Raw genomic sequence first — 13,959 nt, forward strand, 5'->3', positions numbered from 1 at the left:
AATTGAATTTAGAACATTTTCAGCAGCCTTAAAAGAAACTCCATATTTTTACCAATCACTTCCATTCCCCCCAGCCTGGAGGTAGTTTGGCAACCATGGATCTGCTTTCTGTCTCTATAGATTTGCCTCTTCCTGGACATTTCATACAAATAGAATCATGCAATGAATGGTCTTGTGTGACTGGCTTCCTTCACTCAGCATAATGTTTTTCAAGGTTCACCTGAATTGTAGCAGGTATGGGTGATTCATTAGTTTTTACTGAGAATGGTGTACCATTGTAGGGGGATGTTGCATTTGTCTCTCTATTCATCGACTGGTAGCCATTTGCGTGGTTTCCATTTGGCTTCTGTGAGTAATGCTGCTTTGAGTGAGATGTTTTCGTGTCACTGGTCCTGACCACTGAGAAGAGTGTGTTCAGACCATCTTTTCGGAGGAATGTGAGTGACTTATGATAAGAGCTACCCCGCTCACCCATCTCTGCCCTCAGCCTTGACTCGAGGCCTCTGGACCTCCTTGGTGCCATCCTGCACCATCACCATCAGGGTGGAGGGGGCGAGCATATCCTCCCACCCTCTTCTGATTTCCAGGAAAGGCAGTTTGGAGTAGAATCTGGGTCTGGGTAGGGCAATCACCAAAAACACTTTCTCTTTTGCTTGGGTAGGAAGCAGTGTGTAGACCTCGGTGGCCAGAGACAGCTTTCCAAGTTGTCCCCTCGGGCCACCTTGGACCCGTTTTCTGTTCCCTCATAAGTTGGCCCTAGTCCTGGAAGTGAAGTAAAGTGAAAGTTGCTCAGTCATGTCTGACTCTTTACGACCCCATGGACTGTAGCCCACCAGGTTCCTCCATCCATGGAAATCTCCAGGCAAGAAGACCTGGAGTGGGTTGCCATTCCCTTCTCCAGGGGATCTTCCTGACCCAGGGATCAAACCCAGGTCTTCCACATTGCAGGCGGATTCCTTACCGTCTGAACCACCAGGGCTTCGCTCTATTGCTTCCAAGCCGGAATCCCAGTCAGGGGCCACAGGAACCGGCAGGTCCGGCCTCTTCTCTTGCACCTGAAGCTGGGTTTCAGGCAAGGGGGATGGGTTGGCTGGGGCTCTGGGCAATAGGGAGCTGACAAGAAAGAAGCAAGCACTTTCCACCCTGGATTGTTCTGGGCTGCCCCAGCAAAGAGGAGCTTCCCCTGGGTGAGATCTGGGCCTTCTTATAGCCTGAAAACCACAGGGTCCTTGTAGCCCGCTTTGTCTTCATCTTAAACAAAAGGCACTCCTGCAACTAGGGAACCCGGTGGCTGGGGCTGGGGGTGGGAGGGCTGAGCTTTCAGGGGAGGGCTCTGGGCTGCAGTTCTGGGCTCAGGACTTTAGGTAAGGTCTCTCCCCTCTGAGTGAGCCCAGGTCCGCTGTGTGGACCACGGTGTGGGGGAGGAGAAGCAGGGAGCTGCCATACCTGTCTGACCAGCCCCTCCCTCTCTCCTTCCGCCTGCTCTGTGCCTGGTTTGGCACCGGGCCGATTGCCCTCTGGTCTCAGGAAAGTGAAGTCTCTCAGCTCCGCTTGGCGTGGGTGTTTGTTGGGGAGGGGGAACTTGCATTCACATCACTCCTTGGAAAACTAAGCATTGTTTAAAGGGGCTGAGAGAGGGCCTGGTACAAACAGGTACCGCCTGGTTCTGTGTGGCAGGACGCCAGGCCTGGGGAGGGTGGGAAGAGAAAAGAGGGAAGGGAAGAAAGGGACGTGGTCATTGTGTCCCCTCTGAGAGTCTCTGGGTTAGTCTTTCCGGAAGGGACTTCAGAGTACATTCTTTTGTGTGTATGTGTGCATGGTCTGGTATGTGTGATCTGAGGTGGCTTATCTGCATGTCTGTCTTATGGGATTTGTCTGTCTCCCAGGGAGAGGGTTTCTGGGTCTCGCCGTCCCTCTGCAAGGGTCTCTGTGCCTATGCTCTGGGTGCCCGGGGATGTCTGCTGGAGAAGGACGGACAGTCATCCACTCACCTGCCCTGGGGACAGGCATGGTAGCAGTCACATTGGTTGGGGCTTGTGGGCTACGGGCCGCCTGTCCCTCTCCTCCAGGGAATCGGTTGGTTTCTAGTGAACAGCCACCCACTCCTCTCCATTTCATGCCCCGCAGGATCTATCAGAGAATCCAGCCCCAGCCATTAGGTAATTGCTACTGGAATCTCTGCCTTGGGGACCCAAAACTTGTGCTTTCCACCCACAGCCTGCCCCACCCAGGCCCTGGGTGCCTTATTCAACTTCCCATTCTCCAGCCTTCTGCAGGTGCATGCGGTGCCCCAACCTGCTCTCCTGACTCATTTTCTTAATGGGTTTGGGGAGACAGGTGCAAGGATTCTTTTCCTTCTCCTATGGCCAGCGGGGGACAGGGGGGTGGCCGGGGAAGAGAAAGAGAAGGAGGGCACACGCAGCTGCCGGTTGACTCACCGTTGGTGCTCCCCACCCCACCCCCACCTCACAGTCTTGCCTCTTTCCTGCGATTCACCCACTGCGGGTTATGGGAGTGACTCCTGTAAGCAGTGATGAGCAATGAGATGAAGCCCCCGATGCAGCCACCTTCTCTCCTGACCTCCCCCCAGCCTGCCCTTTAGCTCTTGTTCATCCTTCTCTGTGCCTTTCAGTCCCAAGAATCCTGTGATCTTGGGAGAAGAGAAAGACACCACGGCATTGTGTCCTGGAAAAGCACTGTGTTGGATCTCACTTTAACTTTCACATACAGCCCCATAGCTAAGACAGTGTGTGTTCATTCATTCATTCATTCCATGAATATTTTCCCAGTGCCTCCTGGCACTGCACCAGGGGCTGAGGGCACAGCAGTAACTGAGGAAAAACCAGGCAAATGGTTGACCTCAGGTTCAATGATTTGGAACCCAAGTGTCCGGCCTGGGCAGACCTTTGTAATCACATGAAGTGGAGGAAAGAACACAGGGTGGTGTCTTTGGAGTATTGGCTGCTCAGAGGAGACTCAAATGCCAGGGGTCCCTTGCTGGCCCTGTTCCCCAGTCTGTGCATTTATTTCCCACAGAAGGGAAGGAGATAAGACCCAGGATTTGGGGCTGCAGTGGCTGGGCAGCCCCGGGCAAGCTCTGTTATAGGGAACTTGTAGAGGCTGGCAGTGTCCTTGCACTTTTACATTCACAGAATTGCCTTTTCCTGGGCTCCAGGGTGGTGTAGGCGTGGGCTCCAGGGTGGGAGCAGCTCTCTGCTGCCCCCACCTGAGTCCGGCCTGTAGGTGGCAGGTGTCAGGTTAGGCCCTGCCCCCCTCAGGGCCTAGCCACTCAGCTACAAGGCCAATCCCCTCCTCATGGGCTGGGCTCTGTTTTATAAAAGGCCATCGGGGCGCTGTACCCCACCGAGAAGCAGCTTCTCAACTCCTCGACTCTTACTCAGCTTCGGCCTCCTCGCCTCCTCTCCAGCCTCCATCATGTCCATCAGGGTGACCCAGAAGTCCTACAAGGTGTCTACCTCCGCTCCAAGGTCCTTCAGCAGCCGCTCCTACACCAGTGGGCCCGGCTCCCGCATCAGCTCCTCGGCCTTTTCCCGAGTGGGCAGCGGCAGCAGCTTTCGGGGCGGCCTGGGCACCGGCATGGGTGTGGCTGGGAGCTACGGTGGGGCCCCAGGTTTGGGGGGCATCACAGCTGTCACCGTGAACCAGAGTCTGCTGAGCCCCCTCAAGCTGGAGGTGGACCCCAACATCCAGGCCGTCCGCACCCAGGAGAAGGAGCAGATCAAGACCCTCAACAACAAATTTGCCTCCTTCATCGACAAGGTGAGGGTTCCCCTCTCCGTGGCTGGCAGTGCCTGGGGCTGGACCAGGATCCCAGCCCTTTCTCTTGGTCACCCCACCCTCCATGGGCACATCTCCAGCCCCTCACTGGTGTCCAGCTGGGCCCCACCCACTCTGGCAACATTCTGCCTTCCGACCAGTGACTTGGCCCCTCTGCGCACTTAGGTTTGGTCAGGGGAAAGGATAGGGAGGGATCTTAGAGGCTTTGACTCTAAATCTTGTGGGACCCCTGCCTCACCCGCCCATCTCACCCCAAGTCTGTAAAGCTCTCAGCCTCGAAGTGTTCCAGGTGTTTAGCTTTGGGTGGGAGGGGAATTCTTCTCTCAGGATCACCCTTCTCCCTATCCGGGCCCCAAGGGCCTTTCCAGGAGTGCTCCTGTGCTTTAAAAAAATTAAAAAAAAAAAAAAAGGAATTTGATAGGATTCTAGGAGAAGGAAGCAGCAGTCTTGATTCAAGCAGGCAAATGTTGATCCAGGCCTTTGGCGTCCCAGGGATCTGAGAGTGGGGGGCATCAAGATGAGTCACAACTTGGCCAGGGCCCCGGGAGCTGACCTTGCGGGCGGGGCCGGGCGGGGCAGAGACCCGCCCCCACGGAGGGGTGAGGGGCAGAGGCTGCGTGCTGGAGACCCGCTCCTAGTCTCCTGGGGAGCACTTAGCACCTGGGGTTTCCGGGGTGGGGATGGAGGGTGGTGGGTGGGGGGTGTGTAGGGGTGGAGTGGGGTAGGAGTGGGGTGGGGTGGGACGCCAGGGACTGGCTTCAGGAAAGCCCATGCAGGATTCAAAGTCTGAGGGCGTGGGACACCCTACCCGCGTTTCTCATCTTTTTAAACTCCAGGATTTATGGTTTCAGATAAGGCGCCTATCCGCCCACGCCCCTCTCCCCTCCACCGCTTCGGCCCTTGTCCCCTCACTCTTCCCTCCTCCGCTCCGCCCCAATGGGCTGGCTCCACTTTCCCAGGGCAGGCGCCAGGCCGGGTTTTGCAGCCTGGGGTTGGGAGGGGTTGTTGCTCCCTTAAGGCCCCAGGGCCCCCGGCGCTGGAGGACGGGTTCCTCTCTGCTGACTGGCTCCTGGGAGGCATTGTGGGAAGGGAAGGAGGGAAATCCTGGGGCAGATTAGCGCCTTTAAGAATTGGAGTCCCCTGGGACACCGGTCCTCCCCTGTTTTTGGGGAGGGCTTGCTGGTTCCTTGGCCTTAAGGACCCTTGACTTGACTTCTTGACTGCCTTTTTCTAGCTCTGGGGTCTTCCCAGTGAGTAGTTAAGCAGAGGCCAAAGGTCCCTAGTGCTCTACCCTTTCCTTTGAAGGGCTAACTTACTAAATCTGATTTCCTCATCTACAAAATGGGCTCCCTAATCCCCTAAATCCAAGAGGTTTTGCCTATTCAAGCATATAATGTATGTAAGAGCTTAGCAGTGCTTGGCCTACATTAAGCAGTCTAATAAGGGTAAATGTTATAATTACTTATTTTTTATAATTTTGGGACAGAATGAGCTGGGGAAGAAACGGATTTACAGAGATGGATTTGCTGGATCTGAACCAAACCCTTAAGACAAACTTCTCTTCCAAGTCCTCCTAATTTAAAAGTAGTTCCAACTTTGGGTTAATTAAAAAAAAAAAAAAAAGCATTCCTCTTCTTGGAACCAGTTTATTATTCTTTCATTAAAAAAATTTCTCTTCCAACATGGCTTAATTTCATCCTAAAAACAGGATTCCTCAAACCCAAGAAACCTAGGACCTTTGTATTTTGGACAGGAAAACAGGATTGTGGATTCAGGATGGAGTAGGGTGGGGTTGGATGTTGGAGAACTTAAAGAGAGGGCTGTGGGGAGGAGGGTCTTCCGTTTGCAGACAGAGTTACCTAGTTGCTTGCTCTTACCCTGCTAAAAGTGCCTTCGGCACAGAGATGGGGTTTGGATAGGGCTTGCCTGAGATCTTCTAGGCCATTGCAGGGTTGAGGAGACTTGGCCTCAGAGAGGGGAAGCAACTCAAGATCAGTAGCAGCATTAGGCTAAAACCTAGGTCTTCTGGCCAGTGCTTTCCAGACTGTAGGACTGAAGTTTCCCTGTAATCTATGAGTCTCAAAGTCACTCCAAAGAATAATCATGACTGTTTGATATGAACCATCTATATTTCTTTGAATCATGAAAAGTGTTAATCAAAACTTGGCTACTTTTACTGATGTGTAATATACAACCTCAGTACCTATTTTTTTCCTGAAAGTATAACTTCAACATAATTCCTAGATATCTACTTCCAACCATGTACCCCCTTATCTCCCTGCAGCCCAGCACTAATGGAGTTCTGGAGACCCAACTGCTTGGGGAGTGGGTTAAGGGAAAACAGTGCTTGCTGTGTGCCAGACTTTGAGCCCTGGCCTGATGTGACTGTGGACTTTTCTGCCCCATCATACAGGTGCGGCACCTGGAGCAGCAGAACAAGGTTCTGGAGACCAAATGGAACCTCCTGCAGCAGCAGAAAACTGCCCGGAGCAACATAGACAACATGTTTGAGAGCTACATCAACAACCTCCGTCGGCAGCTGGAAACTCTGGCCCAGGAGAAGCTGAAGCTGGAAGTGGAACTTGGCAACATGCAGGGGCTGGTGGAGGACTTCAAGACCAAGTGAGCCTCCGTCCTCCCCAACTGAAATAATCGCACCCTGCCTGGCCACTTGGGACCAGAGGTTTCAGACCCAAGGCCCTCTGCTTTTTGGGCAGTGCAGTCCAGTATAATTAGGGTGACCCCAGGACAGTGTAGGTTTATGTCCACTGTTAATAGCACTTCCCCTCCCCTCTTCAATCGCAGAACTGTCTTGATTTGGACAACAAATTATCTTCTAGAGTTTACATAGTAAATCTAAGATGGGAGACAGAGGTAGCCAACAGGCCTCTGTTGTATATTAACAGCCCTGGCCCCATTTCTTCCTTATCCCTGATTTCCTGCACGTTCCAGAAAGTTCTGTCAAAGGTCTCATGTCAGTCACTGTTACTAGCTCTCTTCATATGCCTAATCCAATATATATTTGTGGATTTGGAGAGACACTTCCTGCTCTAGGCTTCCTCACTGACTGGGGATGGTGTGGGGTAAGACTGGGGAGACAGTAGCTGGTTGGGGCAGAATGACCAGACCAACAACCATCTCATATCTTTTTACATTTCCATTAATTGAATTTTCTAGATATTCTTGCCCCCCTCAAAAGACTCATGGCAACCTCACCTTTCCCTTTCATCCTCTGATTTTATGTCTCTGCCTTATTAGGTATGAGGAAGAAATCCAAAAGCGCACAGACATGGAGAATGAATTTGTCATCATCAAGAAGGTGAGGGAGCACCCCTCCCCCTGCCAGACACAGAAGGCTGGTGCTTAGACACTCAGGCTGGAGGCTTAGGCTTTCTGTTCTGTAATGTTTCTAAGTAATGGGACAACATTTGGGTGTCTCCTAGGTACTGAACATAGAAGGACAGAGTTAGGTGCATTTGGATAGAACTATGGGTGGCTCAGAGGTTAAAGCATCTGCCTGCAATGCAGGAGACCTGGATTTGATCCCTGAGTCAGGAAGATCCCCTGGAGAAGGAAATGGCAACCCACTCCAGTATTCTTGCCTGGAGAATCCCATGGAGGGAGGAGCCTGGTAGGCTACAGTCCATGGGGTCGCAAAGAGTCGGACACGACTGAGTGACTTCACTCATGGCTGTTGGGACATGGTTAAGAAAATGGAGCAGTAGAACTGGAGGTCCAGCTATAGAAGGCTTCCAGGACGAGGGGGAGGGGGAGAAGAGGCGGGAGGAGGAGGAATGTGCAGGAAGCTGAGGTAAAAGGGCTGGGAGTACAGGTGTGGTGGGGCAGAGACAGGACTGGATCATTGAGGTGGGAAGGCAATTAGAAAGTTCTAAGTATAGGCCACTGGGTGTCCCTGGTTTGGAGTCAGGAGTGGGCACTCAGCTCTGGCTCCCCTTTCCCCACCCTGTAGGATGTGGATGAAGCTTACATGAACAAGGTAGAGCTGGAGTCCCGCCTGGAAGGGCTGACTGATGAGATCAACTTCTACAGGCAACTGTATGAAGAGGTACGTACTTAGTTGCTGGAGACTGGAGTTCCCTGGCCCCATCAAAGGCTCCTTCCAGCCCCGCCAGTGCACCAACAGACAAGGGCCCAACCCGGAATAATTCCAACTGCCAATAGTAACCTGGCATGGATGTCCTTTATGTCCTGTCTCCCTGCATGAGGGAGGGTTTATTATCCCATTTCACAGATGAGAAAATGGGCTCAGAGAACTAAAAGAGACTGTCCAAGGTCATCATACATAATGCAGAGTGGTGACCTGGCTATCTCAGACCTGCCCTGTCCCAAGGGTTTAGATAGATCCTTTAGGCCGTATGGGAGCCCTCTGGGGGGGCACCAGCAGGGGCCCCAGCTCTGGGGGTAGCTGAGAGTGTGGAAGGGCTCTGCCCCTCTGGCCTCTCACCCAAAGCCGGGTTTCCTTTTATCCTGGCCTCATTTCATCTTTACTTCCCTCCAAGTTCCAGGTCTTCGACCCATCTTCCTTCTTTAGGAACTTTGCCATCTCTCCCGCCCTAACTGTCTTGTCCTCTGTGGAAGGCCCTTCTACAGAAGGGGACTCCTTGTGTGCAAGGCCAGGGCCTCACCTCCTCCCCTTCCTGCCACAGGAGATCCGTGAGATGCAGTCTCAGATTTCTGACACGTCCGTGGTCCTGTCCATGGACAACAACCGCAACCTGGACCTAGACGGCATCATCGCTGAGGTCAAGGCCCAGTATGAGGAGATCGCCAACCGCAGCCGGGCCGAGGCCGAGACCATGTACCAAATCAAGGTAAGGAGCAGGGTCACAAGCTGCTGCTCCCCTTTAGGGTAGTGCTGGGTGCTAGTCCTTCCTTGGGGGAAAAGCGAGATTTTAAACTCTGCCTGCTGGGAGTGGGGCTGCCGAGTTGTGCTGGGAGATAGGGATGGGATGTTGCAGGCTCAGAGGTACGGAGCCCGGTGGGCGTGAGATGACCTGGGCTCTGATGACTTGGCTGAGGGTACTCTCTCCTCGGAGGGACCAGGGGTCCCCTCTCAACCTCATTCCTCGTCTCACCTCTGCAGTATGAGGAGCTGCAGACACTGGCTGGGAAGCACGGGGATGACCTCCGTCGCACGAAGACGGAGATTTCTGAGATGAACCGGAACATCAGCCGTCTCCAGGCAGAGATCGAGGGCCTCAAAGGCCAGGTATGGGCTGGGCTGGGGATGGGAGAGGGTCCTGGGACACCTCTGGGTGGGAGGAGATAGTACAGAAAGGAGTGAGGTGTCTGGGGGTTGGGGAAAGGATCCTGGGAGTTGGAGGGGGTAGCTACAGTCCAGACTGTTCTGGGAGGCTGAGGGGTCAAAATAGGGGTCACAGGGGGCTGGGCAGGTAGGTTGGAGGTCCAGGATGGGTTCCCCAAGCTTGCTTTATCTGTCTTATAAATCAGGGTGCTTATATATCAGATGCCTTAAGGGGTTTAGAAAGCAGAGATCTAGTCCTGTTGGGAGTGGGGATAGTACTGTATCTTATCCCAGGTGAGAAGTGTGTGCAGGAGGGATCTGGAAGCTGCTCATATCCCCCATTTCGCTTCCTGAATCTCACCCACCAGTAACATTTTCTTCCTTTTTTTAAAGGAAATTTTATTTATTCAGCTGCTTTGAGTCTTAGTTGTGGCATGTGCACTCTCTGTGTCTCGTGGGCTGAGAGTAGGTAGCTGACATGTAGGATCTTAGTTCCCTGATCAGGGATCGATCCCCTGCATTGCAAGGCAGATGTTTAACCACTAGACCATGAGGAAAGTCCCCTCTAACATTTTCCTGGAATAAGGTGGGTGGAGTTGGTTAGTCCAGGTCATGGAGAGGGGTCCCTAAAGGAGGGGAAAGGGAGAGTGGGTGCAGGGGGAGAAGGAGAGGAAGCAACCAGACTCTACTTTACCTGCTTACCTGTCTGCTCCCCCCACAGAGGGCTTCCCTGGAGGCTGCCATCGCTGACGCTGAGCAGCGTGGTGAGATGGCTGTTAAGGATGCTCAGGCCAAGCTGGCTGAGCTGGAGGCTGCTCTGAGGAACGCCAAGCAGGACATGGCACGGCAGCTGCGTGAGTACCAGGAGCTCATGAATGTCAAGCTGGCCCTGGACGTGGAAATTGCCACCTACCGGAAGCTGCTGGAGGGCGAGGAGAGCCGGTAGGTGTGGGGGTTCTCTGACCACCCCTGGTGTACCATCTCTGGAGTGTGGGAGATGGGACCTGGGTCCTCAGGGCCAAGGATTGGTCCTGATATTCCATGTGTCCTCTGGGTACAGGCTGGAGTCTGGGATGCAGAACATGAGTATCCACACCAAGACCACCAGTGGCTACGCAGGTGAGTGTCCTTGTCTTGGGGGCCAGGGCAGGAGGGCAGCTCCTATATGGCTCCCTTTGGTACAGCTGAGGAAGCTGGGGCCCAGTTAAATGTCCTGTCCAAGGTCACACGCATGCGTGCATGTGTACTCGGTCACTCAGTCGTGTCCGAGGCTTTGCAAGCCTACGGACTGTAGCCCACCAGGCTTCTCTGTCCATGGGATTCTTCAGGCAAGAATACTGCAGTGGATTGCTATGCCCTCCTCCAGGGGATTTTCCTGATCTAGGACTTGAACCCAAGTCTCTAACATCTCCCCAAGGTCATATAGCTAATAGCAAAGCCCTGTCCCACCCTGCTCCTGGTTTTCGCCCAATCATCTTGGAGAAGTGAACCAGGGCCGCTGGGGACCACTTCTGGAGTGTCAGGGAGATAAGGGGAATAGCACCTGATGTGAGCATAGCCTCCCATATTCACGTGGCTGTCTCTTCCCGACCAGGTGGACTGACTTCGTCCTACGGGACCCCTGGCTTCAACTACAGCCTGAGCCTGGGCTCTGGCGGGGGCCCCAGCTCCTTCAGCCGCACCAGTTCCAAGGCTGTGGTTGTGAAGAAGATTGAGACCCGCGATGGGAAGCTGGTGTCTGAGTCCTCTGATGTCCTGTCCAAGTGAAAGGCTCCTGCGGTCCCTCCCAGCCTTCCCCCGCTCACTGGCTCCTGCAGATAGAGCTGTGTGGGGGAGCATGTGCATGGGAGACCTGAGGTTTCGCCCCTGTCCTCTGCCCGCACCCGGGGGGAGTCGACTGCCTGGGGTTGCCCCTTTTGCCCATGACCCCAACTAAAAGCCAACGTAAGCGTCTTTTTCAGAATAAATCCAATTCGAGTATCTTTTTTCAGAATAAAGCTTCAGTTGGCTCTGCCAACCCGCTATGCTGTGTGCACCCCTTGTTTGTCTGTGAGGTGGGGAGAGAGGTTGTCAGGAGGCCTCTCTCTGGGATCTCTGGGATCAGAAGCTGGGGCGGGGGGCCACGTGGAGGAGAGTCTGGCCTCCTCCAGGCTGTTCCCAGAGAGACTATTTTTGCTGAAAAACTCATTGATGCCTTGGTCTCAAATACCCCACTTGACTTTTATCTGTGCAGCAAACCTTGCTGGGGAGCAGAGCAGGTTTTGGGTGGGAAGATCAGGAGGGTTTCCTTTCTGTAGGCCTCACAGGTGATTGGCATCAGGATCAGGCCCAGAGAGACCAAATAATTGGCCTAACTAAAAATCAGGTATTCGAACCCTGGACCATCCAGTTCTCAGGCCTGTACTCCTCAACCAGGCACATGGTGTTTTCTCGGTGGCCAGAGATGCCTTTGTACCATCTTCATTCCTTAGCACCTGGGGACAAGGAAGCCCTAGGGACGCTGGAAGTTCCTGCAGAGATCTAGAGTCCATTCTCAGCAGCTGGGTGTGTCACACCCACAGTTTCTAGAAGCCAAGATGGGATAGGGACTTGGCATGGACTCATGCCCCCTTCCTGGCTCCACTCACAGTCTAAACCACGCCCATGGCTCCTCGACACTCTTTCCCACCCATTTACATGCAGTGCTTATGTGATATACAGTGGAGTATGTAAAGGGTGTGTGTGTTCTGTTTGCACGTGGAGGGTGTGTTGTGTGTATATGGGTGTGGGTGGGTTCTGTGGAGTGTGTATAGGGGTTTTGCTTATCTCGTAGGAACACGGTCTCCAGGGTTCAGGGCAGTAGCAGGGCGTCTCTGGTACTTGGCTCTGTAACCACTATCATCACTACCACTACTCCTGGAGTTCTGGGTGGATTCCCTGGCCCCTCAGAGCTGCTGGACGAAATGAGTCCTTACTTAGCACGGCTGAGATGGGGGGCGTTTTCAGACTTTCCCAAACACCAGAGGAGAACGAACAGGTGGGGGCTGTCTCCCTACCTCCCTTGCTGCCCACCTCAATGGAGTTGCTTCCAGACCCAGCCGAGGCACTCTGCCTGGACCAGGGCCAGGGTTCCATCCTCTGTCACACGAGAGGACTTCACTCTCTGATGATAAAACTTAACAGCACCATTATCCGGAGCAGCGACTCTTAACTACTGTGGCAGCAGCTCAGCATGAACTTCATTTTTATCAAGACCTGCAGACGTTTATATATATACAAATGAAAGAGAAAGTTCATAAGACAATATCAGCCATCTGCCCTCTGTTCATATGTAACTGGACGTCTTACTGGGAGCCCAGAAGATGGTATTGGGACCCGAACAGGCTCAGCCAGCACCCAGTGAGAGGAATCTCTCCCCCATTGAGGCCCCAAGTCAGCATTTTCAACTGTGCCCCATAGGTGGAAGCCAACCCCCTGTCTTATCAGGCCTTGGCCCTGGGGCGGTGGGCACATGGTGGTGGTGGGGGGTGGGTGGGCAGCCATCAAAGGTCCCATCAAAGCTCTCCTGGAGTTTCCACCCCTCCCTCCACTTCCTCCGCTGTTTGCTTATGAAAGAAAACTCCAGGGAGAATTCCGTTTCCCTCTCCCACTCCTGCTTCCTTTCCTGGATATTGTGTATCTCAGACACCACCTCCTCTGGTTTCCTGTATTTAATCTCGTAAAAGAGCCGGGTCCTCCAGTTCTCATTAGATGAGACACTGCTGAAGGATGGACGGTCACATTTCCTTCATACCTGCCTGGTGGTAGATCTTGTGCTTCATCACATTGCAAGTCTCTGAGGATCCAGGGAGGCAGGTATTAGAACCCCACTCCCCTTCTTTCAGGAGCTGTTTCTCCAGCTCCAACCCCCCCCCATGGTTCTGGTAGCCTGCCCCTAATAGCACCTCTTCTCTGGGGCCAGAAAGGTGGAGGGAGCCAGGCTTGGCCAATCACAGGCCCCTTTGTGAGGTTAACACTAAATGCAATAGAATGCAGACAGTGTTCCATGGGTTTCTTTTGGCATTCATACTGTAGTAGAGAACACTGCCTGTGTCACAGAAGGTTCCCTTGGGCCCCTTGCCAGGGGCAGCTTTTCTTTTAATTGACGTATAGTTGACTGACAATGTTGTGTTAGTTTCTGGTGTACAACAACGTGATTCAGTTTACCTATCTATATACTCACACACACACACACACATATATTCTTTTCTAGATTCTTTTCCATTATAGGTTATTGTTGTCGTTCAGTCGCTAAGTTGTGTCTGACTCTCTGTGACCCCATGGACTGTAGCCCACCAGGGTCCTCTGTCCATGGGGATTCTCCAGGCAAGAATACTGGAGTGGGTTACCATTTCCTTCTTCACGGGATCTTCCCAGACCAGGGATCGAACCTGTATCTCCTGCTTTGGCAGGTGGATTCTTCCTCACTGAGCAATAGTTCCCCGTACTGTATAGTGGGCTTCCCAGGTGATAGAGAAGCTGCCTGTCAGTGTAGGAGACTTAAGAGGGGAGGGTTGAATCCCCGGGAAGACCCCCCGGAGGAGGAAATGGCAACCCACTCCAGTATTCTTGCCTGGAGAATCCCAGGGACAGAGGAGCCTGGCGGGCTACAGTCCACATGGGGTTGCTAAGAGTTGGACAGGACTGAAGCAACTTGGTACACACGTAGCATACAGTGGGAACTGTTGTATCTATTTTACATACAGTGGGAACTGTTGTATCTATTTTACATACAGTGGGGAACTGTTGCATCTATTTTACATACAGTGGGGAACTGTTGTATCTATTTTACATACAGTCATGTGTATTTGTTAATCCTAAACTCCTAATTTATTCCTGCCTCCGCTCCCCACCCCCTTTCCCATTTGGTAATCTTT

The 13,959-nt window shown here is 53.0% G+C and overlaps 1 protein-coding gene across 1 annotated transcript; it reads left to right on the forward strand.

Moving 5' to 3' along the window:
* The first annotated feature begins 3,335 nt into the window (after nt 1-3,335).
* Nucleotides 3,336-11,086, forward strand: KRT8 (keratin 8). Its single transcript, XM_065932060.1, has 9 exons — nt 3,336-3,780; nt 6,212-6,420; nt 7,057-7,117; nt 7,769-7,864; nt 8,466-8,630; nt 8,903-9,028; nt 9,786-10,006; nt 10,125-10,183; nt 10,659-11,086. Exons 1-9 carry the CDS (start codon nt 3,436-3,438, stop codon nt 10,829-10,831), a joined length of 1,455 nt encoding a protein of 484 aa, XP_065788132.1. The 5' UTR covers nt 3,336-3,435; the 3' UTR covers nt 10,832-11,086.
* The last annotated feature ends 2,873 nt before the right edge of the window (nt 11,087-13,959 follow it).

Source organism: Muntiacus reevesi, chromosome 4, assembly GCF_963930625.1.
Source record: "Muntiacus reevesi chromosome 4, mMunRee1.1, whole genome shotgun sequence".
In the NCBI taxonomy this organism is placed as follows: Eukaryota; Metazoa; Chordata; class Mammalia; order Artiodactyla; family Cervidae; genus Muntiacus; species Muntiacus reevesi.

What these genes read in the sequence shown, in the direction of transcription:
- KRT8 (XM_065932060.1), top strand. Translation starts at nt 3,436, where the DNA reads ATGTCCATCAGGGTGACCCAGAAGTCCTACAAGGTGTCTACCTCCGCT. An exon ending in ACAGGCAACTGTATGAAGAG is followed by an intron (nt 7,865 to 8,465) that starts GTACGTACTTAG and finishes TTCCTGCCACAG; the next exon opens with GAGATCCGTGAGATGCAGTC. An exon ending in CTGGAGGGCGAGGAGAGCCG is followed by an intron (nt 10,007 to 10,124) that starts GTAGGTGTGGGG and finishes CTCTGGGTACAG; the next exon opens with GCTGGAGTCTGGGATGCAGA.